The sequence below is a fragment of the Cyprinus carpio genome, chromosome A14 (assembly GCF_018340385.1).
Source record: "Cyprinus carpio isolate SPL01 chromosome A14, ASM1834038v1, whole genome shotgun sequence".
NCBI classification, from domain to species: Eukaryota; Metazoa; Chordata; class Actinopteri; order Cypriniformes; family Cyprinidae; genus Cyprinus; species Cyprinus carpio.
This window is the reverse complement of record NC_056585.1, coordinates 13718478-13745527: the sequence shown is the minus strand read 5'-3', so window position 1 is coordinate 13745527 and position 27050 is coordinate 13718478. Positions and strand designations below refer to the sequence as shown.

Below are 27050 nucleotides of genomic sequence, written 5' to 3'. Positions count from 1 at the left end.
GGTTATAATGCCATAGTCATAGTTTTTTGTTTTCTTTTCTCTGAGGTCTCTGTAATACATAGACATAAAAAAGCAAATGCAACATATGGCACAGGAGTAGTGGCACTGCACCCCCTGAAAAAAAGTTGGAAGGTATCCTTCATTCTGTGTCCTAGTCAATAAGGCGGGCATCACTATGAGTGAGGCAGTTTGATTGGTCACTCTTAAGGACATCTTAAAGGTGCAGAGTTGATCGATATTTTGCTTCATTGAGCTTCACTGCGACTCAGCTCTTCCCAGAAACTTCCCTTTGGAACCTAAAACACAATCTCATCAAGTATTGACCAAATAATGATTAATAAAAATAACTATTATTACTGAAACTATGCTAGTGTTCCATGTCACAGCCTATGACTTCTCTCTTCTGATTACCTGACATTTTGGAAGGGCCCAGTAGGGGGCATCAGATTGGATTTTCCTTTCTGCAACATGGCTGGTGACACTGGCAGGCCATTCTTAGGCAGCATCTGGAAGAAACACAACAACTATTTTAGAATATGCAGTCATAGTTTTTGTTGATTTATTATTTTATTATTATAACAGTTAATTTATTATGTGATGGATATGATGTATTGGGTCACATGATGTTCTGGTAAGTGCATGGCATGCTAAGAATCCAATATGGCAGGCCCACAAGGATAGACTGTACAATGGAAAGGTGTGGGAAGTTAAGCCCTGCATACCTCCAGATGCTTTCAGGTGGATGGTCGTTTAGCAGAAGATATGTTGGGATAATTATTACTGTCAGGGTTGATTGATTCAAATACTTGAAAGAACACACCAAAAATTTAAAGGGGTCATATGATGCGATTTCAATTTTTCCTTTCTCTTTGTAGTGTTACAAGCTCTTGGTGCATAAAGAAGATCTGTAAAGTTCCAAAGACTAAATTCTCAAATCCAAAGAGATATTCTTTATAAAAGTTAAGACTCTGCCACACCCCCCTAAAACGGCTCGTTTAAACCGAGCGGCAACCTCCTGCTCTCTCGCGTGAAGCCAACAAGGAAGTGACTAAAACTGTAATTCATCGACTGGCCACTTGAGGCTGGCTGCAAAAGGGAGTCAATCCCATAGACTCCCCATGTTAAAATGCACCAACTTTACAGCAGAAAAAAACATATTTACAGCCAGGTTCAAAAAATGATTTTGGTCTATATAGCAAATTTTGCCCTTCATGACAACTGTGAGGGGGTGAATTTTTTTTATAACTCATCCGTTTAAATTATATTAAGCCTTAAAGTTCTGCATAATTAAGGGCGTGGCCACTTGAGTGACAGGTGGATTGCTGCTGATGACAATGCCGTCGCGCTAGGAGGGCATGGCTTCAGCAACCAGCTCCCGCCTTTTTGCCCATTTTCGATTATCCGGGAGAGTCGTGCAGTGACGCGCTGCCAAGATGGCGACGGCCCGCTCTGCAGACTTTGAGCTTCAAAACCACTCTTCAGGAGTCTATGGGTGACATCACGGACACTACGTCCATGTTTTATACAGTCTATGGTTTAAACACGCCCCCACATATCTACATCAGTATGTGGGAAGATTTGCATAACGCCACCCAGATGTTCACGCAAAGAAAGAAGGCGTAACTTTTATTCTTGCTGTTGTCATCGGCACCATTTCATGGAGAAGCTGTGTTTCATTGTGAAAGTGAAACTACTTTGGCCTTCCAAAAGAGCACGATATCCACTTCATCATGCCTAGAGCTGATCCGTGCTGGTCGCTGAGGAAATACATCAACTTCGCGCTCACCGTGGACGAAGCTGAGACCAGGGACACACCATAACAGTATATGTTGAGGGGTGTAACATTTCCATCAGATGCTTGAAGCATTTGGCCAATCACAACACCCTGGATAGCTGGCCAATCAGAGCACACCTTGCTTTTCAGACCGATGAGCTTTGTAAAAATCGACGCGTTTCAGAAGGCGGGGCATAGAGGAGAAACTATAATGTACATTATGTGGAAAATAATGTGTTTTTTGAACCTTAAACCGCATAAACACATTTCATTACACCAAATACACAAAATAATGTTCTTTTTAGCAGCATCATATGACCCCTTTAAGAAAATCCACTACAATTGTGCAGCTCGACTAATTGTTAAGAAGTATTGCACTATATGACTGATCAAGAAGTGCATTTGCTCAGGAGGACACATGACACAAGAGGAAAGCACTCACCTCTGCACCCTGGGAGGGTTTGGTTATGGGACAGGGTGGAGGGGGTCTGCTGGGTGGTAGTGGTCTTGGTTTGGGAGGTGCTGATGGAGACTGCTGAGATGGCTCTGAATGTTGTAAACTCTGCTTGTGTGCAGCGTAGGCTGGGATTGGAGGTGGTTTCACAGTGGGTCGAACAACAGAATGTCTGGATCTAGGTGGACCTGTAGGACTCGCTCGAGGACTAGCCTGAAGAATGCAAATATATAAATATGAATAATGAATTTGATCATAACAATGAAAACATTTCACAAGGATTCCTGGGATGGTGGAATGCAGGTAATTTTAAGTGACAATGGCTGCACCAATTCAAATGTATTTTCCACACTGTCATTTTGTAAGTAATCAAATCAGATCGATATTCAGTATTTCTACATCAGTTGCTATAGTAATGAATCAATGCCAAGAGACATAAGAGTCACTGTCATTGTGGAAACCAGGAAAAGCTAATTTATTTTTCCCTCTGCTCATGTCAGTTTGCATTTTTATGCTATGGGTTGATATTCAACCCTTGAAATTGATTTTCATGGGTATCTTTGTTCACACATTTTAAATATCTTTGGTGTTTTTTCCCTAAGCTTTGGTTAGTTTCCATTGTGTCCAAAATGACAGAATAAACTACTTAAAATCTAACTTGTCTGTTCAGACTGAAGTGCATTCCCAAAAATCGGATTTTAAAAACACATATGGACCAATGTTATTTTAGTATTATTGGTAGTCTATTAAAGTATTTATTAATATTTTTGAATTAGCTTTTATATTTTATGTCTTCAGTTCAAATTTCCATTATAGTTTACATTTTAGTCATTTTGCTTTGGTTATTATTATTATTTTTTTTAATATTTCTATTGTTTGTTTGTTTTTTCTATTTTAGTAATTCAACTTATTCATTTAAGTTAGTTACCAGTGTAATTTTCCAATTTCATTTGTTTTTTTAAGTATAGTTTTTTTTTTCATCTGTTTATTTTTGTATTTTATTTCAGCTTTATTTTCAATTAATGAAAATAATTTTTAATAGTTTTAGTTTGATTTAATAACAGCACTGATATGGATGGGTGTGGATCTGGTTCCATGAGGTTCTTTTGCTGTTTGAACAACAAACAGCTAAATGGATTTGAGTTGGATACAGGAAATTTTTGCTTGCTGTTGGAACAAAGCCAGTGATGCACGAAACTGTGCTTTTGGATGGATATACTGCGAACCCACGCTGACAACAAAACAACTTCACACCTGTTCATCAGCATGTGGTTTCTTTGACCGGAACACTGGGTTGGCGTGACCTGTTGTGTGACTTTTAGTCTCAGGGGTGTCTGGAACACTGACAAGAAGAGAAATAACACATTTCCTAATGCAAGAAGTGCCAAATACATGAAGATCACTGCATGTACATGTTTGCATTTCACAGTTGAGAATTGAGATGATTACTTGATGCATATTTGGGTTGCAGGAAGGGTGGGGCTTTTGGTTGGAAGGAGCTTTTGTTTGCAGCGGCACCAACAGACACTAAGGACAGCCAATCCCAGAAGGAAAAACAGAAGCAGGAGAACCAGGACAAGATAAAGATTGCCTGCACAAGATAAGACAAAACAAAACACATCAACAAAAGGGCAAGATAACATTCAATGAAATACTAATTTTATTAAGTGTTTACGTACTGTGTGCGATCACAGGCCCACTGTCCAAACTTCCTCCTGAACCCGACGTCTCACAAAACGGTGGCGCCCATCCCGAGTTACAATGACAGTTATGGTTATTATTACAAAGCTGACGGGAAAAACAGACAAAAACATTTTTTGAAAAACAATTTAAAGGAATAGATCACTCAAAAATGAAAACCTACTGTAAAAAGAACAGACTGAAATCAAAGTTATTCTCTGAACAATATCGACCATTAGATTAGACTTACATCAGCTACAGCAGAGGGAAAGACTGTCAGTAAATAATGATTTAAAAATTTCATCTATTTCTCATAAAAAGAATGTATTGGTTCAGTAGACTTTGAATATACAGTAGCACACAAAATGTAGGGACTACAGTACTTTTTTTGCTTGTTTCATGTTTTTTTGTTGTTCTTTTAGGACCTTGACAGACACTGTGGGAAAAAAAGCTGCTTAAGTCTTCTTTAAAAGATCATACCCATATCGGACCAATGTGAGAGTGAGTAAATGACACATTTCCTTTAAACCATTCCCACACAATACATTCTGTACCATAAAACACACTACCTTAGTGTTCAGTGGAACTGATTACACTACTGAAGTCTGCTTAAAGTTTAGCACATCCAAAAATACTCACATTTCCCCCGACATTTTAATCATAAACTCTTAATCATAACTCCTCGCTTGAATAAGTGATATAGATAGACACAACCCAAACTGGAATCAGACATATTTATAAATATAAACCTGTGTGTGAAGGAATTTTTTTCCACTGACCGTTATAGATGGTATTTACTGTTCGAGGAAATTATGTAAACTGGAACTGCTTCAGGACAGTAGCTATAAGATGACCATCTATGCACAATAAAGTTCACTCTCCTCTATGCAGAAATAAACAATATGTACTTACACCGTGGCCATGACATTTGGAACTGCATTCATCAGCTTGCATGAAGGACGCATTGCGACATTCCCCTTCAAAACAGATCTGTCCGGATAGGAAATGAAGCAAAATTGAATGAAATTCTTAATACAATTTTATCATTCTAATGTTATTAGATCTATTCAGTCTATCAGTACCTACCGCATTCTCCCCACATTTGGTCCCAGTCTGAACCAGGCCTGGGTCTAGGGTGTCACTCTGGTCCTCATTACCCTGACCGCGCTGGTACACATGTGTCCCTCTACACAGGATCTTCTGTTGACCGTACCGGATGTTGGTGTCTATGGCGACGGCGTTGGATTCTAAAGGCTTGCTGGCAGCGCTCAGGCACTGAATCTTCCCACATTTAGCATTCCTAAACAAAGAACCAACAGCACGTCTTGATTGGCCCAAATGATGATGACATACACTACTGGTCAAAAATTTGGAATAATTAAGAGTTATTGATGTTTTTTAAAGAAATCTCTAATGTTCACCAAGGCTGCATTTATTGAATCAAAAATATATTTAAAAACAGTAATGTTGTGAAAATATTATTATTACAAGTTTCATTTAAAGAAATCATTTGCTTATTTGGTGCTCAAATATTAATAATAGTTCTTCTTATCAATGTTGAATACAGCTTTTTTTTAAGATTTTTTGATCAATAGAATGTTTAAAAGAACAGCATTTAATGTGTCCTTAATTTCTTTTCTATTTTTAAATGCATATCACTTTCTTTTTTAAAAAATCTTTCTAACCCCAAACTTATGAATGGTATTGTATCACTGTTTCCACAAAAATATTAAGCAGCAAAAACTTCTAAATATTTTCAACATTGACACTGTAATGTTTCATGATATCTGAAGGATCATGTGACACTGAAGACTGGAGTAATGATGCTGATAATTCAGCTTTGCATCACAGCAATAAATTACATTTTAAAAAATATTACAATTGAAAAGAGTTTTTTGAAATTATATTAATATTTAAAAAAATACTACTTTAACACAATTTCAACCAGATAAATGCAGCCCATCAAGAAAAAGAGACTTATTTCAAGAACATTAAAAAAATCGTAATTATTCCAAACTTTTGTGATCGGTAGTGCTACTATAAGTAAAAGCAACTCACCTTTCAGTGCATTTCCTGTATGTACCCATGAAACTGCCACAATTTCCATAGGTATCACCTGCTTTATTTACCTCAGTAAAGCAAAGATCAGGAGCAGGACGGCCATCTAAGACAAAGAGCCAGAAAATTTGCTTTATAGCAGAAATAGAACAGAAGAGACACACATACTCACATCTCAAGTCAATGGCTGTGTGTAAGTTATATTATGTAGTACAGCTCAGCTGGACTCAAAGGCTTTCTCTGATGAGCAGATGGCCTCACATTCAGATACTGAGATCACAGCCAAGCACAGTATCTGCCTTACAGTAAACTACAGTACACTGCCACTGGAAAATTAAATAAAATGTAATTTATTCCTGTGAAGACAAAGCTGAATTTTCAGCATCATTACTCCAGTCTTCAGTGTCACATGATCCTTCAGAAATCATTCTAATATGCTGATTTACTGTTCAAAAAACATTTATTTTCATTAATGTTGTGCTGCTATTTTTATAGAAACCGTGACGCACAGAGTATTGGGTGCTTGATTTTATGGTGTTACTTTTACACTATGGGACTTTTAGCAGACTTTAGCAGACACAGACCTTTGCCCCAGAGAGAGAGGCACTGCTGCTGAAGCGTCAGACAAATTCCTGTGTAACAGTAGGCACTGCCACCCGCGCAACTGCTGCCATCCCCCAAGTAAAAGTTAGCAGGACAGGTCTCTGATTTCCCATCACAGTACTCAGGCAGGTCACAGGAGCCTGAAGGTGGACGGCACATCACTCCTGGACTCTTCAGCTAGTTAAGAGTGTGAGAAAACAAATTGATCAAACTGTATACATTTACATACAACACTTTAAAGGGGTAATCAGATGCCCATTTTTCACAAGTTGGTATGATTCTTTAGGGTCTTCATGAAATGTCTGTAACATACTTTGTTTAAAATTCCTAAATGGGTGTGTAAAAAAACATCCTTTTTACCGTGTCAGAAACAGCTCTGTTTACAGCGACTAGTTTCTGTGCATGTCTCTTTAAATGATAATGAGCTACTGTTCATCCCGCCCCTCTCTTGCGTATTCAGTGATGTGTTACCATTAAAAATAAAACTAATCCACTGTGTCTTCAGTGGCTCTGATGTTGGGACAAAATAAAGACTGTTTACTTTTTAGGGATTAAATAAAAAAAGGATTTTTTATTTTTTTGTATTTTTTGGGTGGTTGGTGTAAATAGTTTTTTGTAAATTTAGTGTGGTTGTCTCCACACTCATATGCAAACACCATTTAAAAGATAATTTTGCATCCGATCTGACGTCTTTCATTTTAATTTCATTACTCAGTTATTTGATGCTGCACCACAGCGTGGGGTGAGTCTGGCAGGGATTCACCTTGCACTCATGACAGCAAACTCCATGTGCACACTCAGCTCCGATCTTCAGCGTGCAGTTGTTGGCATTACAACAGGGACTTGAGCACTCCTTTATAGTAAAGGAAACAGAATTGGAAAATGTGAGAGTGAAAGATCAGTCGGAATCACAGCGTGGGAGTAAATGAGACAGGAAGCAATGAAACTCTCTCCTGACCTCCACTTCCCCACAGTCACACTCTTCTCCTTCCTCCAGGTATCCGTTTCCACAGCGCTGGCCCCCGTACATGACCCTGGTGTTGGGAGGGTTGAACAAACACTTCCCCCCGCCAGAGCTCAGGTAGCGCTTCAGCTCTTTCTGATTGCAGGGGTTGAAGACACGAGGGAACGGATCCCTGAAGAACATGAACTTTTATGCCAAGTTGATTTTAAAGTGACGGTTCACCAAAAATGGAAAATCTGTCATCATTTACTAAATTTATGCAGGCTTGAAATTATATAGCATCTTTTTCTTTGGTTCTCACCCTGTGGCAGCAGCCATAATGCACCCTCCATCCTCAGGCTGAGAGAGACAGCAGCCTGGACTATCGTGGCTCATACCGAAGTTATGCCCCATCTCATGAGCCATGGTGGCAGCGATCCCCACAGCACTGTTAGAGTGGTCCTACAGAGAGAGAGAGAGGCAGACGAAACAAAAACTGAGTGCACACGGCTATAAAAACTCAATGGAATAATGCTTTAGGTAAATTTACCGAATTGACTCCACCAGACTGGTATTCAGAACACATGGCTTTAAGGGGAGCTAGACCAATGATGGTGCCCTGAAACGGCACACCCCTACAAACACAACAAAAACAACTGGTGAAATTCCAATGAAAACATGGAGAAACCAAATCATACCAATGCACTGCCTACCTGAACAGATATAATCATTTAAAAGGATAGTTTACCCAAAAATGAAAATTGTGTAATTTACTCACTCACATTTCCTTCCAAACCCTTGTGGAACACAAAGGGAGAGGAAACACTATTAAATATCTATTAACTCTATCATATCGCTTGAGGAGATTTAGATTATAGAGCATTATGGACTACTTTTATGATCCTTTTATGTCCTGTTTGCAACTTTTGTGCTTTTAAAACTTCTCCTTTTGGGTTCTGCAGAATAAAACATAACAGTGCGGTCACTTTACGTTGTTCAGCGAATTTTAGTGTGCAATATCCAGTAATTTCTATAGAAATCCAAGTGATTCCCAACAGAAACCTTCATGTATTGCTACACTTGACAATGGACGGTGGACTTAATTCAGTTTTGAAATGTCATGAGAGTACATAAATGTTAAATAAAACTACCCTTTTAAAACAAGATCATTATCAGCGATCGTTATTATCTGATGATATGCTAGTGAGGTGGGAGGAGCTACAGTGAGACTGACGTTACTAGCTGAGCGTTGTCATTGGACAGCTGTGGCAGCTGTTTCCTCCTCCAGGCCAGAAATGCACCCAGGGTGCTGTAGGGGTTGTTGGTCACAGGGATCTTGTCTTGATCATTCCAGATCTCCAACCAGATCAGAGCCACACGGATGTTCAGTGATTTGTAATACTGGGAAAATCAAATAAAATATTTGAGTCGAGAAGCACATAAATGATAAAAAGTGTGTTTAATAGTATAATTCACAGCATTCTCACCTTATCCACAAAGTTAGCTGCTTCAAGCAGTTTTGTTTTGGTCATTTCAAGGTCCCGACCATGCTTCACGAACTGAAAAAGAGAACCTATTAGGATGCATCTTTGACCTTAGATAGCTGAAATTAACTTTGTGTCATGCAGGTGGTGATTACAGATGACTCTATCAGAGCAGAGGTCAGCTATTCTGAGTCATGACAGGAAACAAGCCTTATCTGCAGAGGTACAGTGGAGTGAGTCAACAAACAAGATCTGAAGCTCCAGAGCTGTCAGGTAACTGTCATTGTCATTTACCAGACACTTTTATCCAAAGCAACCACCCAGCTTACGATTGTGATCATTTATGTGATAAATATGTCGTACAAAGATGCTGATCAAAACCAAGAACAAACTGTCTGAATGCTTTAATCACAGAAATAAATACTGAGATTATTTTTAGCAGTGTTTGCTAAAGAGCCATTTGATTAGGGCCAATAAGCAACCACCTACTGTAGTAACCTAAATCACCTTTTTTTGAAAGAAGCCTCTTACGCTCACAAAGTAGTTTGAAACTGTTTACTGATAGAGCAATTTAAACATGGTGTTTCTGTATTTTTAGCTGTCTGTTTGAGTAAATCTTCATTAAGGTGAATAAGACAAGAATTTCTCAAAGCTCCCCAAGAAACCCATGCTTTTCAGCAGATACTGTATTGATGTGATTTTACCTCTGCATGGTCAGCCACCACCATCAGCTCCACGTATTTCATGCTACTCCTGACATCCCTTCTTTCCTGTAGGAAGAGATAGAAAAGATATGGCTGAGCATAGGCTAATTTAATATACTACAGAAGAAGTGCTGAGTCACTGCCTCAAAAACGTTTATGATTTTAAATACTGTGAGACATGACTAATTGGGACTGGGGGACATCCTGTGTCTTCGGATAAGGACAGACACTCTATTCATGTATGCCAACGCAAGAACAATGTGTCCTTGGTTTAGTACCACTTTAGTCAGCTCTTCACATTTATTTAAATAACAAGTTTATTATCTGGTACTTTCCATGAATAGGAAACAAAATATGGCCTGAAATCATAAAAAAAAAAAAAAAAAATCATCAGTGAATAACCAGGAAATGTCTACTGTCAACTTTAGGAGGTTAAACTAATTGTAATAATATTTTATATTCATTTCCTATAAAGTTTTGCAACACTGTTAACAAAATGTTAGTAAATACAATTCAAAACCTGATTTTTGCTATTTTCTAGTAATAAACATTAAACAAACACGGGGAAAAATTATCTGGCCAAAATATATTTCAGATATGTGCTAATGTAAATAGAACAGCTTATAGAAATATATTTTTCAAATTAACAATCATATTTCATTTAAACCTTCAAATCCTAAAATATATTACAAAATGTAGGGGCAAGAAAATACCAATCTTAAAATATATATTTTGCAAAAAAAAAAAAAAAAAAAAAAAAAAAAAATAAAAATATATATATATATATATATATATATATATATATATATATATATATATACACAGTAGAAGGTCTCTGTGGACAAATGTATCATTAAAAGTGGTATACAGGCATTTATTGTTTCTATAACTAGCTACTTTTTATGCTAAGTTAATTTTATGTTACATAATAGTTTATCAAAACAAAAACAAAACAAAAAAACATGAGAAATGTGCCTCTTATGCTTTTAAAATGCCATGGGGCACCAAAATGTACCATATTCATGACAAATGCTGTTGGAACTCTTTGATGGTGAAGCTAAGATAGACATTAAGCCTCTTCAAAATAAAACATAGACTGAACCAAGAGGATCTCTAGTTTGGATTTGGTTCAAGGGTTCTTGTACAGGAATCCCATGATCTCACCCTATTGGTCTGCTGAGGCTTTGCCATGACATCAATCAGCTCTTGAAGGCTTTCCGAATGATTCCCGTCTCCATGGTATTGTCCACAGGTGCCCACTGGCAGTTTCAGGCTCTGAGCGCTGAATACGGCATGTTCCTGAGAGTGTGTTTGGTTAGCTAGCGGTGCGATCATGTAGCTCACGCTGTTATTGACTGTTATCATGCCCCTGGGGATCGAGAAGACAATATGTCAATAACAAAGATGTTTAAATTTTGAGATTCACTGATAAAGGGAAAAATGAGAGTTACTGATATTTAAACAAGCCGACAGGATGGAAACCTCTCAGCTCGGTTTTTCACGGGAAGCAGAGTAGCTCCACCACAGATAAAAATGATCTTTATACCGGATGGGAGGGTGAAGAAAGAAGGGAATAAAACTGAATTGATAGCCAACTTGTGTTTATGCTGAACTAGGTTATTTAAGCAAAAACAGATCTCCTTGCTTCCTGGATATCACAGTTTTCCCCAAACACAAGTGTAGACACACAACGCTTCACAGATGTGCAGTGACGCCCAACTATCAGCAAAAATGCTTCCACTGCAGAAATGCAAAATAATAAGGCACTAAAAAGAAGCCAAAACCAAATAAGATTAAGATTAATGCGAATGCTACTTGTCTATAAATGTTGCTTCTTTCTGTAGAAACGAGTCTCCTACAAAGTTGCAGAATGCTTGATGTTATCCAGATTTTTTAATGTCAACTAAAACATGCTTGCATGTTGACATGTCTATGATACATAAAACACTAGACAAAAAAGCTTTCATTGTTCTCATTCAGTGGAATCATACACCACAGCTGTGAAAATCATCTGGAAGTGTGTGTGTGTGTGTGTATACACTATAAAATGCTTTTCCCTTTCTCCAATCAAACCCCACTCACTCAAGCTGTCCTGGCTTAAATATTCATCGATCTGTTTGGATCAGTCAATGCATGTCTGTTCTTCTCCTGTTTGAGTCTCTGAAGGAGTCAAAGCACTCAGCAGGACTCTTGACATCTACTCTCAGCCCACTCAGAAACCCCGAGACCCGGTCATGCTGCTACAGTGAACTCGCTGAACTCACTTCCCGGGCTACTAAACTTGAACTTTTGCACAATGAAAAAATTATATGTCCTCATGCTGCAGTCATGTCACTAAAGCTAAAGTTTATAAGAGTTTGACAGTTTAGGAAATAGAAATAAAATAGTTTTGTGAAAGTCCCAAATACTAACCAGGACACGGTTCTGCACGATAATGCTACACTATAAAATGTAAATCTGATAAAGAAAAGAAAAGAAAATTAGGATAAAATAAAATGCAATATATATAATAAATAAAAATAAATAAGAAATAAATGTATTGTATTTTTAGGACACTTCTTTTGAAGAGTATCATGTATAAATCAGAAAATGAAGCTATAGCTCACAGTATGAGTTATCATGATTATACCTCGGTTAAATGTGGAATGTGTAATTTCTGAACCACTAGTGGCACCAAGAGGAATTGCAAAAATAATTTATTATTTAAACTCCCCACATATGCCATTGCAACCCTTTGTCACTCTAAAATATTACTTTGATCTATAAAAAATGCAATACATATATACATATATACAGTACAGGTCAAAAGTTTGGAAACATTACTATTTTTAATGTTTTTAAAAAGAAGTTTCTTCTGCTCATCAAGCCTGCATTTATTTGATCAAAAATACAGAAAAAAAAGTAATATTGTGATATATTATTACAATTTAAAATAATTGTTTTTAAATTTATTATACTTTAAATTATCATTTATTTCTGTGATGCAAAGCTGAATTTTTAGGATCATTATCACATGATCCTTTAGAAATCATTCTAATATGATGATTCATTATCAAAGTTGGAAACAGTTCTGCTGCTTAATATTTTTTCAGAACATGTGATACTTTTTTAGGATACTTTGATGAATACAAAAAAAAAAAAAAAAAAGAAGCTATGTTTTTACAATATAAATATTTTGTAATAACAATATACACTACTGGTCAGTAATTTGGGGTCAGTAATTTTTTTTCTTTCTTTTTTTTAAAGTAAAATCAATAATTTTATTCAGCAAGGATGTGTTAAATTGATAAAAAGTGATAGTAAAGAAAATATATTATTAGAATATATATTATTAGAATTTTTTTTTTATTATTTTGAATAAATGCAGTTCTTTTTAACCTTTTATTCATCAAATATATTAGACAGCAGAACTGTTTCCAACACTCATAATAAATCAGAATATTAGAATGATTTCTAAATGATCATGTGATAGACTGGATGTTACATGTGACACTGAAGGCTGGAGTAATGATGCTGAAAATTCAGCTTTGCATCACAGGAATAAATTATTTTTTAAAAGTATATTCAAATAGAAAACTATTATTTTATTTGAAATAATATTTCACAATTTTGCTGTTTTTTTCTGTATTTCTGATCAAATAAATGCAGTCTTGATGAACAGAAGAGACTTCTTTAAAAAACATTAAAAATAGTAATGTTTCCAAACTTTTGACCTGTAGTGTATATCTATCTATCTATCTATCTATCTATCTATCTATCTATCTATCTATCTATCTATCTATCTATCTATCTATCTATCTATCTATATTTTTTTTTTTTCACACAATGCATATGTATAGATACTGTAGTCCTTACCTGAGACCTGCACAGGTGCTGATGACGACACTTGATCCCTGGATCCCTTTGACTGACCCATGATAATAACAGTGATCCTGGAACCAAAACAACTTAATATAATATCAGAGGAAAGGGGGAAACTTGTTCTGAAATTTTAAAAAAGTAAAGATTCGTAATGTATTTCTTATTGCTTTATCTATAATCTAGAATTACTTTCACACATACTAAATCTTTTTAAACACTGATAAAGGTGAAGCAAAACAAATGACTTGTTATTTAGAGCCTGTTAGTTTACTGTGACAACACAGTTTATCATAAGAATACCATGACAATGTGAGTTATTCATGTGTAATTTAGGAGTGAATGTTTGTGGAACGGCTCCTGTACTTACACTGTTGGAAGGCCTGGAAAACTGACGGTCTCCATTCGGATTGTACCATATCTCCTGATATTCAGAGGAGAACAGCTCTTACACAAGAACATGCAAAAAAGACAAAATCATTCTGTTATACATTTAATCAGCACACAGCTGTATAACCAGACAACTTCCATCACGTCTATAAAGGAATAACATAAACACTTCCAACTTGTTTCCATTCCTTCTCTGTAGTCACACCTGAATCAGGATTTGCTTCTCATCAGATGTAGGTTATGTAGAAACCGACAGGACTTACTAGGATTTCTACACAGAAAATGGCTGCCAGTGTGAAGTCTCTTTCCTTTAATGGCCTCGAGCTTATTAAATATTCATCTATAGTAGCAGAATGCTTTGAGAATCACAGATACTCAGTAAGTGTGTTTACTGTCTGATAGACAGTCTGTTCATTGTGCTTATATACTTTTCTTTCTCCTCAAAGGTTGAAACAGGAGCACTAAGTGCTAAACTGACCCTAAATATTTAATTTCCCCTAAAAAGACTAACAAACGATTTTCACAATGACTGGAAATAACACTCAGATCCTGTCTTATCAATATATTATATATACTTTGAAGACACAGTGTATACTTTAGATTTATGTTTGGGTATTTTTGCCTTTATTCTTTTGACAGGACAGTTGGTAGACAGGAAGCGAAGTGGCAGAGAGAGAGGGGTGGGATCGGTAAAGGTCCACGAGCCAGGACTCGAACTCGGGACTCCCGAAGTGCAACAGCGCTACATGTCTGCACACTGACCATGAGGCTATCAGGACCTACAGTATTGTGTATTTAAAAAGTGAAGAGATTATGATGTTTTACTTGTTCTGTACCCCAACATCTTAAGTAAAAAAAAAAAAAACAATAATAATAATAATAAATTATAATATATATATATATATATATATATATATATATATATATATATATATATATATATATATATATATATATATATATATATTCTGGATATTATTTAACAATATTATTAATATCATTAAAGTCAATTAATAGTAACAGTTAATACTGTCACACTCACAACCCATACAGTACATATTTATATAATTTGCACATATTACACAACTATTTTATTTGGAAAAATCCATGAGATTAATTATGATTAATTATTTTAATATGTATATTTTTAAAGTCTGTTTTATTGGTTTAACAAGGCAAAATTAAACATTTTCCTTCTCAGGAGAGTAAAAATAGTAAACCACAAAGACTCATTTACAATTCTTATTTATAAAACTTTTTAAGAAAGTGTTTTGTTTTATTTTTAAAATCAAAATGTTATTTTAAATCACACTGACAGCAAGTGCACTAAGCAACTTAAAGTCATTCTTTTCAAATGTAAATTTTCTAATTTCTGTCAGACAGTGTACTGACTGTAAAAAAAAATGTTGAATCAACATAAAAAACTTTGTTACCTTAGAAAAGAAAAGAAAAAAGAAAAGAAGCATTATGAACACCTGCAACAAATCGGGAACTCAAACAGTGTTCCACTAAAAGTATATTTTATGTGACAATTTGAGTCTGTGTAAACCTAACCACACATTGTGGTCTCATTCTGTCTCTCTCTCTCTTTCTCTTAAACACACAAACACATACATCTCAAGTGTCTGTCCCTCTTTGTTTAAATTAGTTGGCCCAACAACACTTGCTGGACACAGTCCAGACCTACTGGACCGCAACCTCCATCACCCCCACGCAGGAACACCCACCAGGCAGCACAAGTCTGCACTGGCCCTGCAGGACCCTGGATCTCTGCCAGGGAGAAAAAGTGTCATGGACATGAGTGCAAAGAGGCCCTCAGAGACATACCGGTCATACACCCTTCTGATATACATTGGGTCTTTAAAATAAATACATGTTACGAGTAGAAATACTATCACACAGGGTCCTTTAAGGTAGAATAACCATATGTCACAACATCAACATACATTTTAACAGTTTATATCCCCTAATGCTAATATGAAGTCAATTCTGGAGAGAAGCTAATATGTCAGTAGTAGTGATTTGAACATTGTATTTCAACAAATCAACTAGATTTTTTTCTTAAGAAACATCCATGCAAAACTTTTAACTTTTGGGTGGAGTATGAGAGGAAACAGGCCCAATTCTAATACTAATGTAATACTAAATGATTGATATTTACTAAATAAATGCCTCTTCTGTTTGATTTTAACTTAAAATATTTGCAAGCATGAGTTCCTTAGGCTAAATCAACAATAAGAATCAGACACTTCTGCATGAACATTTTTCACCCTGTAATCAAATGTGTTAGCACTGACATCTAGTTAAATATGGAAACTGAAGAGGGGGACATTTCATGAACAGTCTTCATTTTGAAAAGAAAAGTGTGCAGTGACCACCTTTATAACAGACAATGATAAACGAAGACAAAATATCTACTGGAGGCACACTTAGTTTTTGACAGACAAATGATGAAGGCATATCGTTTAAACGTTTCATTTGACACTGAACACCAACAAGGTCATTCCACTTCCAAATACAGTCCAACAGTGTGGAAAAACACTCAGGACAAAATTTGGGGCAGTAGGCAAGAGGGGTTCTTGAGTGTATCTAATACCATCTCAAACAATGCACGCCTGTTGAGGGAACTAAAACAAGGCTTGCACTTAATCTGCCACACTGCCGCCCAATGACCAAATATGTGATGCTATATTGAGCCCAGCCATAAACAGCCACTGGGCCAACAAGAAGACTCATAAATTAACAATAAACTGACTCTGGCTGAGCATGATGCTGTAAGTCCCTTAGGCTCTGGAAAAATAGAGAGAGTGAGTGAGAAAGAGATAGAAGGAATTTTACTAACACTTTTATTGGCACCTTGTCAAGTTGTTTTAGCTACAAGATAAAAAACACTTACAGAAAGACACCTATAAAACAAATGCTGGCAAAAATAGACCCTGCAGAGAGTTTGAATGTAGTCCAAAATAACTACTAACTGTACAAGGAGCCGTTGAATAACCAACTTGCCAATAGTCGTGACCACACATTAATATTTCCTACTGGCAATTAAACTGTATTTCACATTATCTTTATTACAGAAAAAAAAATCCCTATGACAAATGTGTTTATTTAGCATATGGTCTTTTTGCTTTGAAATCTTTATTTTTGTAAAGTAAATATAAGAATAAATGTTATTGTTATGTTATGTTAAAAGGACAAAGATGCAAAATGGATAGGAATGATTTTCAACCCACAGAACACTAAAAGGGCTGGCACAGGGCCCGACAGATGCAGTGATGAAGAGCTGTGTGTTTGAGACATGGCTGTCTAGCAGCAGCTGAAACAAAGAGCTCATTTCAACATAGACGAGCTGTGTCTCAAGGGTCAGTAGGCCATAATTTCTCCTCATATCAAATGACATCATTCTAGAAGGAGGGCGAGGGAGAGAGAAAGATTAAATAGGGACATCACAAACAGACAGAGAATAATTGTTAAGGGCGAAAAGAGGAGAGGAGATGGGCTGGAGGGGAGGATGATGTAATTGAGGGCATTGCCTCGGCCATCGCCATGTTGGAGGCGCTTTTATTGCCCTGTTCAAGAGCCTAAAAGCCTGTCCGAGCGCTCTACCCTCTAACTGACAGCCAGTCAGCCTCTTAGACGGGTCACCTGAAAGTCAAAGAAGCCAATGCATGTATAAGAAAATAAACAAAAGCAACAGAATGCAGAACGCACACATTAAACTCAACATAAAATCAATATTGACCATATTTACTTTTTTATCCCTATAAAGACTGTATCATATTTGACAAGCTAAATTGCACATGATCAAATCTTTCTACTGCCTGATTGATAGTTTATACTTTCTTAGCAAGTAAAAGGCCTTTTAGTGAAATTCAAAAAATGTCCACCTTAAGGTCGTGGAACACGTTTTTTTTTTTTTTTTTTTTTTTGCTGTGAAATCCATAGTGATCTTTATAAAATAAACATAAGAATAACTTTTATTTTGTTAGTTAACTTTTGTTGGTTAGACTGAAGCAACATAGGTTTACTTGATTATCCATATACAATTAAAAAAAAGTAAAAATGTGAGTATCAAATAATGTGTCTTCATGATTTTGAGGAACATTTAATTAGAGCCCTGCACGGGCCTCAAATTTAGGCCCTAGCCCGAGACGATCAGGCCCTAGCCCGGCCCATGTCCGACAGCTTATCAGAATTACAGGCCCGAGCCCAACCCGAGCCGGCCTTTTTTCCCCACTTCTCCCAAAACAGCTTATACTAATGTTTCATGGCAAATTGATTATATATCGTTTCGTTTTGTTAATTTTGAAAAATTTTTGGAGCATTTTTTGTTCATTAAATATATGTTTTTGTTTTTTTAAAGTAATGACCAAGCGGCCAGCGGCCGACATCACAACTAGCCTAAAATAAAATATATAGATAAAAAACAGTTCAAGCATATGACAATGTTTAAACGTTAAACCTAGATAAATATGCGCTATATCCAATAGTTTGTGAGGAGATGCTTTGCAGGGCATGGAAGCGTCAGGGCAATCACGTGCAGTTTTTTCAGTGGATATTCTTGTCATTTTTGGTTTTGAAGGTAATGGTGGTGTTTGGTTGATGATTGGGTTTTTCTTTTATTTGTGTGCACTCACAATATCAACAAAATGTTGTGCTTTTTTAAAATAAAGAAAACAAACATGCGCTTTTTGCCATCTCTTCTTTAACAGAGTACAAAAATGAAACGAAACTCAATGAAAATCCCTCGCAGACATGATAAATATATCTATAGAAAGATTTAAATGATTACTTAATGAAATAAAACAAACTGAAAACAAAAACTTTTCATTATAATCATAATCCGTAAAGATGCACTTCTCTGAGGAGATGGAGAGTCAGGATCAGCAACTTCATCCTTGCGACACAGACTCAGAAAACACTAGTTTACATTTATGGTAATTACTTTTGCCAGTGCTTTGCCGGCAAGCTTAAGCCTATTGCATGTATTTGAACTCAGAACTGTTCAGCTGAGCTGACGGCATGCACCATACTGCTGCTGACAGGACAATAAACACCGTCGAGTCACTCTTGGCAGTCATGGTAGCACAGTCTCATGTTATTTCCACCAGCGCAGCAATTTTTTTTTAATCACTAATTGATGGATGTCTAAAATATAAAAATAAGGAGAAGCCTAATACAGGCCTGAGGCCCGGCCCATGTCTGAACTATGACGTGAAAATTGGCCCGAAGGCCGTTAAAAAGTCGGAGACCATCAGGCCCGGGCTGAAATGCGGGGCTGTACATTTAATAACATCCATCTCACAATCCTCACTGTATTGCATTTCATTATATGTTTTGCATTTAATTTACATTACAATCAATCAATTTAATCCCAATTTTTGGCCATATAAATATCAGCAACTGCAGTAAATTGCTAAATTTTGCTCCTTTTCGGGCCTCTGAATAAAACTGAGTGCTTTTTCCTCAAGTATGATTCTCCATATTACTATATCACACTATATGGACTATAAAAGCCTAAAGTATCAAATATGATACTCAACAACAAAAAACATATGCAAACCCTTTTATTTAATGTTTTGTCTAAAAGTTCAACTAAATGTTCCATTTTAAAATTTGGTCTTTCCTGACTATTATGTCAGGCTTTACATGGTTAATGCACATTCCTGGACTTATTGTGAATGACTTATCAGTGCACAAATGTTTGTCTTTGTAATATTTCTTCAAAATAAGTCAAACAGCCAACCACCTGACTCTAGTTTTCTACCTAACACCCATTTTTTTTTATGATCCAATCAACTCCAGATGATAAAATCAAATCCTGCATTAAATAATCTTTATTTGATTCAAAAATATGTTACACAATAAAAGCAAAATGGTTGTGAATAACATGTCAGGTTGACTTGAAATAAATCACCACTAATGACCTAAAAATTCCTCTGATTATATCATTCTGATGACACAAGACAGCATTTTGACTGAAACTATTAGGGAGGACAAAGCCTCACACATTTCCTCTGAGATCTGTCAGCCCTCCAGAGAGAGAAAACAGACAGAAATACAGGAGGGATAGAGTGAAAGAAACTTCACTGGCAGGTCAGCAGACATGGTCTTAAGTCTGTCATGAATTATCCCCTTATGTATATGGGTACAAAAGGGAAAGGGGACTATAGAGAATCAGTTAGGTTGTGGGGTTCCCTGCTACTTCAGAAAACTTGAGCCCTAAATAAGATCTCTCCACTGACCTTCAAGTCATGCAACCCCAGTCTCGCCACCCTCAGAAAACCTGAATCAGCAGTGCCTGCCTGGATCTAAACCCAATCACCTCCTCTGGGTCCATGAGGGCAAACATTAATTTGAATAAAAGCCTAGAGACCCTGCCAGCAGATACACACACACACACACACACACACACACACATACACACACACACACACACACAAAAGCTTAATTTTAGTTATTAGCTTTTAAAGACAGTCCACTGTAAGCAACTCTTCCCTGCAAACTGCGCATTCATCATTAGTTACTGGAGTCTGGACAGACCCATTGACAACTTTCCCGTTCAGCCCTACATCTGGAGAGCCTTGTGTTCAAAGGGCAGATGTGAGTTCCAGATGTTTTAAACAGGTTTACCGCATGCTTACAGCGTCCATTTTGGAGACTCTGTCACTTTTTGCACCTCCCTTTCTTCATGTGTTCAATACTTTTTCCCTGTGTCATTCCATTTGATTACACATAACCTAATTTCTAAACTTATTTGTTTTGTTTCTTTGTATGTACAGTATGGATTACTTTGGTTGTTACCAACATCTGGTAAACATTTCATGTCAGCAGCACTTTAAAAAATATATTTACTGAGAAAAATGGTGACGTGTTCAATACTTATTTTACCCGCTGTAAATTGGTCCCTTCATTAGAAATTAGACTACTGACTGCCTCCATTGATAGACAAAAATTTAATAATATTAAAAATATCTGTATGACAGTATATTCTGCAGTTCTTCCCTGCTGAACTGAATATCTATACTTTTCAAAGTATCATATCGAAGTTAGAAATTCAAGTATTTGACAAAATTAATTCTGTAGGGTGCCAAAAATTTGTTACAATTTCCAAATGGTGCCACGACTAAAAAAAGGTTGGGAAACACTGACATGGCGTATAACTTATCCCTGTAATACAGATTTAATTTTTTTAATTTAGGTTATTTGTAACTGAACACTGTCACTGTGAAGCAACAAATATAGTTGTTAATTTTTATGTTTGGTTTGTTGATTGTTATTTGCTGGCAGGTATGCAGTAAAACCATGTAATGCACAGGTTATTTAAATTGTAGAGACAATATTGTTTTTTTTTCACTAAAGAAAATGGTTCAAACAAAACCATGTAGAGCGTCTCTGCAGCAGCACACAGCAATGTTTCCTTACTGAATGGATTTGCATTTCTGAACAAATCTGGAGATTCAATGATTCACTGATCCATTCATAAAAACTGTTTCTTCGTTCCTGAATGAATCAGTCGTTTTGAAAGCATCGATTGAATAAATGACTCAGTGACTCAGTTATTAGGACAGTGGTTTGCCGACACCTACTGGTAATTTTAGTTTCACATTTAAAAGTATCATTCTATTTTTTCTAGCATTTTTATTTCAGCCGTTTTTATATTTAAAACGTTAATTTCATAATATTATTTATGCAATTTGTAAGTGCAGTATAATGTACAAGTGCTAGAAATAAATTAAAAATGTATAGAAACCTGTATGTTTAATTAGGCTTATACTTGGCTTTTTTAAAAGCCACTTACTCAATGTAAATATATACATATAAATATTTTGACACATACATGGATGTCTCTGGGCTAAGCCCCGGATATCTGCTCACCCTAGAACTGCCCCTGCTGGTAAGTATGTTATGTATTTTGAAAGTACAAAAATACTAATCTTAAATGTATTTAAATTCAAATTATGAATAAGTATTTTGTTTTTCAAATAGGTATTTTAAATACATATATCTGAAATATTGCCCATCCCTGCTGACAGCCAACCATTCCCCTGAAATCAACCGTACTGTTGCTACTAAATCCTTAAAAAGCTAAGAAACTTGTTTAAAAAGCATTTTATATCAGCACTGTGTACTGTACATTATGGAGTGTATTTATTTCATATAAAATTCTAGCTAAAAGTGTTTTAATACAGATATGAGTTAATGTGCATATATAAACAAAGACAGTCAGCAAAGCAAACTGGCTTTAACTGTAAAGATTTATCAGTTCAATATGTAAATGTTTATAGATTAGAGCTCAGTGGCAGTTTAATCTGAGAGAAGCTGAAATTTCTGGTATAATGTCTTGTATTCCATCTGTCAAGAAACCTATTTGGCATGGATTGTTTTTCTCACTGAGTGACCCATGGGTGTAGATGGAGGTTAAAAGGCTAAACAGAGGGATACACGCTAGTTCACAGGCTTTCAGAAGTAGGAATGACTCATATTAAACACACTGAAGACAGAAAAATATCTCTAATTAATGACAAACCTGACCCTAGTTAGTATTTACCAAAGCCTTTGTATAGAGATGGATATATTTAAAGCCATTTCCCTTGCTTTTATCTTGTCGCACAAATATCACAATTAACCAGAAGAGAAAATGAAACCCAGCATGTATTAATATTCAATGCTTGGACATGAATGCAGGGATGAGCTTGGCATAGCTAACACTGTATTGATTTTGCAACAGCCTTAATCGATAAACAGTCCACATGAAAGAAAATCATACTAGTACTCAAACCCCCAACATACAAAAATAGCTCTGCCGAGACACCAAATGAAGAAATAGGCCATATCAGTGCTACTCAAATTGAGTGCTGCAAGGATGACATATAACCCATAAATTAATTAGCATTTTAGCACGTCCAGTTCCATGGTCCTGATGTCAATGGGTTTTTTGAATGGGTTTTTGGTTAAATTTCTGAAATAAGGTCTGTGTTTAACACAAGCTTTTTGACCCTGCATAGACAGCAATGCAACTGAAACGTTTTATGGCGCAGAAAGTTATTAAGGACATTGTTTAAATAGTCCATGTGATATCAGTGGTTCACTCATAATGTTATGAAGCAACAAGAATACTTTTTGTGCACAAAGACACAAAAATAATGATGTTTTCTTCTCTTCCAGGTCAGTCTCCGCTGCCATTCACAAGAGTACCACGACCCATGTATGTGTATTTCTCTACTTGTAAAGGAGGCGGTTGAATAAAGTCATTATTTTTGTCTTCTTTGCGCTCAGAAAAAAAGTATATTTCTAGCTTCATAATATTATGAACTATGATGTCACATGGACTATTTTATCAATGTCCTTACTATGTTTCTGGGCCTGGGAACGTTTCAGTTGCATTGCTGTCTATGTAGGGTCAGAAAGCTCACAGATTTCATCAAAAATACTTATACAATATAACTTTGTATGGATATTATCTATTGATGCTGCTCTTCTAAACACTGCTGTTGGTCAGTCACCATGACTTCTTAACAGTTTGATTTTGCATCAGATTGGAATCAAAAAACAACTTTTTTCTCTGAATTAGGATGTTGCTCAATATTATGTGTAAAAAAAAAAAAAGACAAAATTCTTGTGAATTATCAACTGCATCCCTTTCAAAAATAAGCTGACAAAATGTACAGTAGTGCTCATAAAACAGTCGTAATTGTTTTCATCACACCAAAGAACATGTTTTAAACAAAGCTGCATCTGTGATAAATGCCCACAGCAGGGTGTTGTCCCCTGGGCTTAGCTCAGCCAGACACCGTGAAGTTGTGTTCTGGATGGATCTTCAATTGGTAGCCTATGACTTTTTCATCTGCTCTGATTTCCAGATAGTACCTTTAATAATGTGACACCACTTAGACCAGGGTTGGGTTGCACCGGCTGTTTACAAGTTCTTACTTAAATAAAGCATAAAGTTCATACTACAGGCTTGAAAAAAACTAATTAGCTTGTAACTCTGTACTTTATTCAGTTTCATAATTTGTTCTTAAGAATCCACAGGGATGCAATAGAATAAACATTTTTTAATGTACTGTCCTGTAATGTACTTTACTGTCACATTGCATCTCAAAAAGTGATGTTCTTCCTTAGTATTATTATCTTGTTTTCCAGTGCAGTGTATCTTGATTTAACTTTATGAATTTAAGACTTTCTGCTCTGATTTAAGACTTTTTAAGGCCCACAGAAATCCATGGAGTTAAGATTCAACTTAATTTTAATGGTGCAATGCAAAAATATCATAAGTTGCAACTAAGTGCGCCTTTGTATCAAAACTAAGCACAGCTGGTGCAGAGTATTGTGCTGGTTACCACCTGGCTTTCCTGACACAAGCGGTCTTTTGAAGTCCTGTCACTAGCCTTTTATTGCCAATGATACACCTCAGAAATAAACCTGATGTATTCTGTTATCAATCTGTTATCATGTTCACTAATTAACTTACTCCCTAATGGCAATGGACTCCTGGGGGAGACACTAAACCATGTGACGTGCTCAGCTTCTGGTGTCCTGGAGCAGGTGTCAAATGTCACTCCCATATGGTTTAATGCTGGTGCGGTGCAAACGCTCTCCATCAACACATGCACATCTGTTTGTGCCAAAAAGGGAAACCACATAGACGTGTATTTTTGGCACAATGCTATGAACAGCATTTCATTGCGAATATATCACGACACCTCCAGTTGGTAAGTGAAATGTGACTAAAGTGGAGAATTGCTGGACAGTGAATGGAGGTGCTTATAAGACTACGAGCACAAACTCACTCATTTCTCCGGAGTTGCAGAATCAGCTCTTCCCCTCCCACAGTAATTTTGACCTCTGCCTCAGATGGATGCTGGGAAGGCAAATCAGTCAGGTTAGAATAGAATTACCTAATAAATTTCATTATGCAAAAATGGTGGTAGGTACATGATAGTTTAAAAAAATATAATGAATGAGGCAAGTGGTTTATTACATATAGTTTTTTTCTTCAATATTTCAACAAAAATACACTGGAATTTTTAGGAATTGGACAAATTTACAGCAAATTTCAACTAAACATGCTAATAAAACGAAGATGAAGTATTCTAAAATTTATTATTATAAGTCACTTATCACAAAAGCAAATTTGTACTAAAGGTCAAATGTTTTTATTTCTATACAAACAAAATTATTTTTCGATCATTTTTAAATCATTCTGGATAACATACACAACAAAGCTGTGGAGTTCATGGCAATATACCAAATACCAAGATGTTTCAAAACATTTTTAGTTCAACATTTCACTGAATGTATAACAAATATAACAATGCTGAAATATAATGTATTGAATTATAAAATTACAATGGTCTTAAGACGTTTGATTCACAAGACAAAATAGGAGTTGTACAAAATATAGCACGCTGAAGCTCTGATGCACTACTACCACAAAGATTCATTCTCAAAACAACACTACTTGCAGTCAGCATTACCTTAGTGCCCTCATGAGATCTTTTATGTCTGGCAGGGCTGATCCACTGTGGATAAGTGATAAAGTGCTCCGTGTTGTCATGGATACGAGATGAGTCTCCATGCCAGCGTTCATCTAATAGTGCAATAAATCAATCACGAGACCAACAAATAATCAATCTCACACAATTTCCGGCCAACGAGCTCCACTGCTCAGCATCTTCTATTCCACGTAGACTTCCACGATACACAAGGAGCATCCGGTATTATTTTACATTGACTGTAATACAGTAATACTCACCCGTATGAATGTCTTCGCCATGTGCAGTGCATTTTAAAGACAGATGTAAACAACAACATAACAATAAAAACAATCGGAACTGCACTGCGCCCGCGACCATGCAGCGATTCAAATGCACGCCCTGAAGCATCATAACATGCAAAAATAAGAAAATGCACGAAATAAACGAGCCGTGCACGATGAATTATTATCGATTATGAACAGCATTCATGATGAACAGCGCCGGTATGTGTTTGTCTGTAGAGACCGACGGAGGCAGTGAGAGGAGCGCATCTTCACAGCCCTCTATCACCCTGATACAAGCACCTCCCCTTCTTCAGCCTGCCTCCACCATTCATAAAAACACGTATCTGTCTGTATGTCTATCAAATTTACTTGACCATGGTTTTACCAAAGTAACAGATTCCTACAAAATACGTTTTCAAGATGAAGATGAAAATTACCTTAATTAGTAGACGTCCTCAGTCTTCAATGGTATGTACAGTTGTTACAATCACAACATGCTGTTGTATACTCAGTTATAATTTAGGCACAAAAGGAGGTCTGGGATACCCAGTATAACCTTATTTGAAATAAAATACACCTTGGCACCAAAACAGGTAGCACAGACAGCAATTTACCAAAACTAAAAGAAATGTAGAGATTTCTATGAGCAGGCTGCATGCTAAGTGAGCTATAATACTGACCTTTGCTAAAATACCGGTGGTAGAAAAAATATCGTGTTTATAGTTGGTCTTGAAAGGCATTTACATTTGTTACAGTGACGGGGTGTACATATACTGTTATAATTTACGCATCAAATGAGGTCAGGGATACCGTATTACACACCACACACATCATTGTGTGTAATAATATACTATATATATATATATATATATATATATATATATATATATATATATATATATATATATATATATATATATATATATATATGAATAGGAGTAGGGCCAATCTGTAACACTAAATTTCTCAAGAAAGAAGGGCAACAAATCAAAACTATTTTTGTGGTAATCAACAATATACCACAAATGCTGTGGATTGAGTTAAACTTAAGCAGCTCTTCAAACAATGCACAAGTATAAAAAACAAAACAAAAACCATAACATTAAACATAAAAAATAAACATAACATTTCTGCTTTTAAATCATCCAAAAATTCACCCCATTCAATTCAATTGTAAGTGCTTCACCATAACCTCGATTTTTGCTTTTGGAAAAGGGGGCATATATCAAAATAATTTTTGTTGTAATCAACATTATGCCACAAATGCTGTGGATTGAGTTTAACCTGGAATATTATTTATGTAATAATTGAATTCTCATTTCATTAAATGTGCCCCAT

At 36.1% G+C, this 27050-nt stretch overlaps 1 protein-coding gene across 2 annotated transcripts; it reads right to left on the bottom strand.

Annotated features, from left to right (window-relative positions):
• Positions 1–45: 45 nt before the first annotated feature.
• adam19b (ADAM metallopeptidase domain 19b) lies at positions 46–26469 on the bottom strand. 2 transcript variants are annotated; one of them, XM_042769930.1, is made up of 24 exons: positions 25707–26469; positions 25429–25541; positions 24741–24812; positions 13929–14006; positions 13556–13632; positions 10865–11069; positions 9701–9766; positions 9000–9071; positions 8747–8913; positions 8063–8147; positions 7835–7974; positions 7528–7705; positions 7333–7422; positions 6551–6746; positions 5967–6072; positions 4995–5208; positions 4821–4898; positions 3908–4016; positions 3678–3819; positions 3483–3570; positions 2217–2441; positions 723–731; positions 412–506; positions 46–296 (listed from the first exon to the last, which is right to left on the bottom strand). In XM_042769930.1, the coding sequence occupies exons 1-24, from the start codon at positions 25837–25839 to the stop codon at positions 266–268; spliced, it is 2769 nt and encodes a 922-aa protein (XP_042625864.1). In that variant the 5' UTR covers positions 25840–26469; the 3' UTR covers positions 46–265. The 2 variants fall into 2 exon arrangements, with proteins under 2 accessions (XP_042625864.1, XP_042625865.1); XM_042769931.1 differs by lacking the exon at positions 723–731 and having other exon boundaries at positions 25707–26463.
• Between the last annotated feature and the right edge of the window lie 581 nt (positions 26470–27050).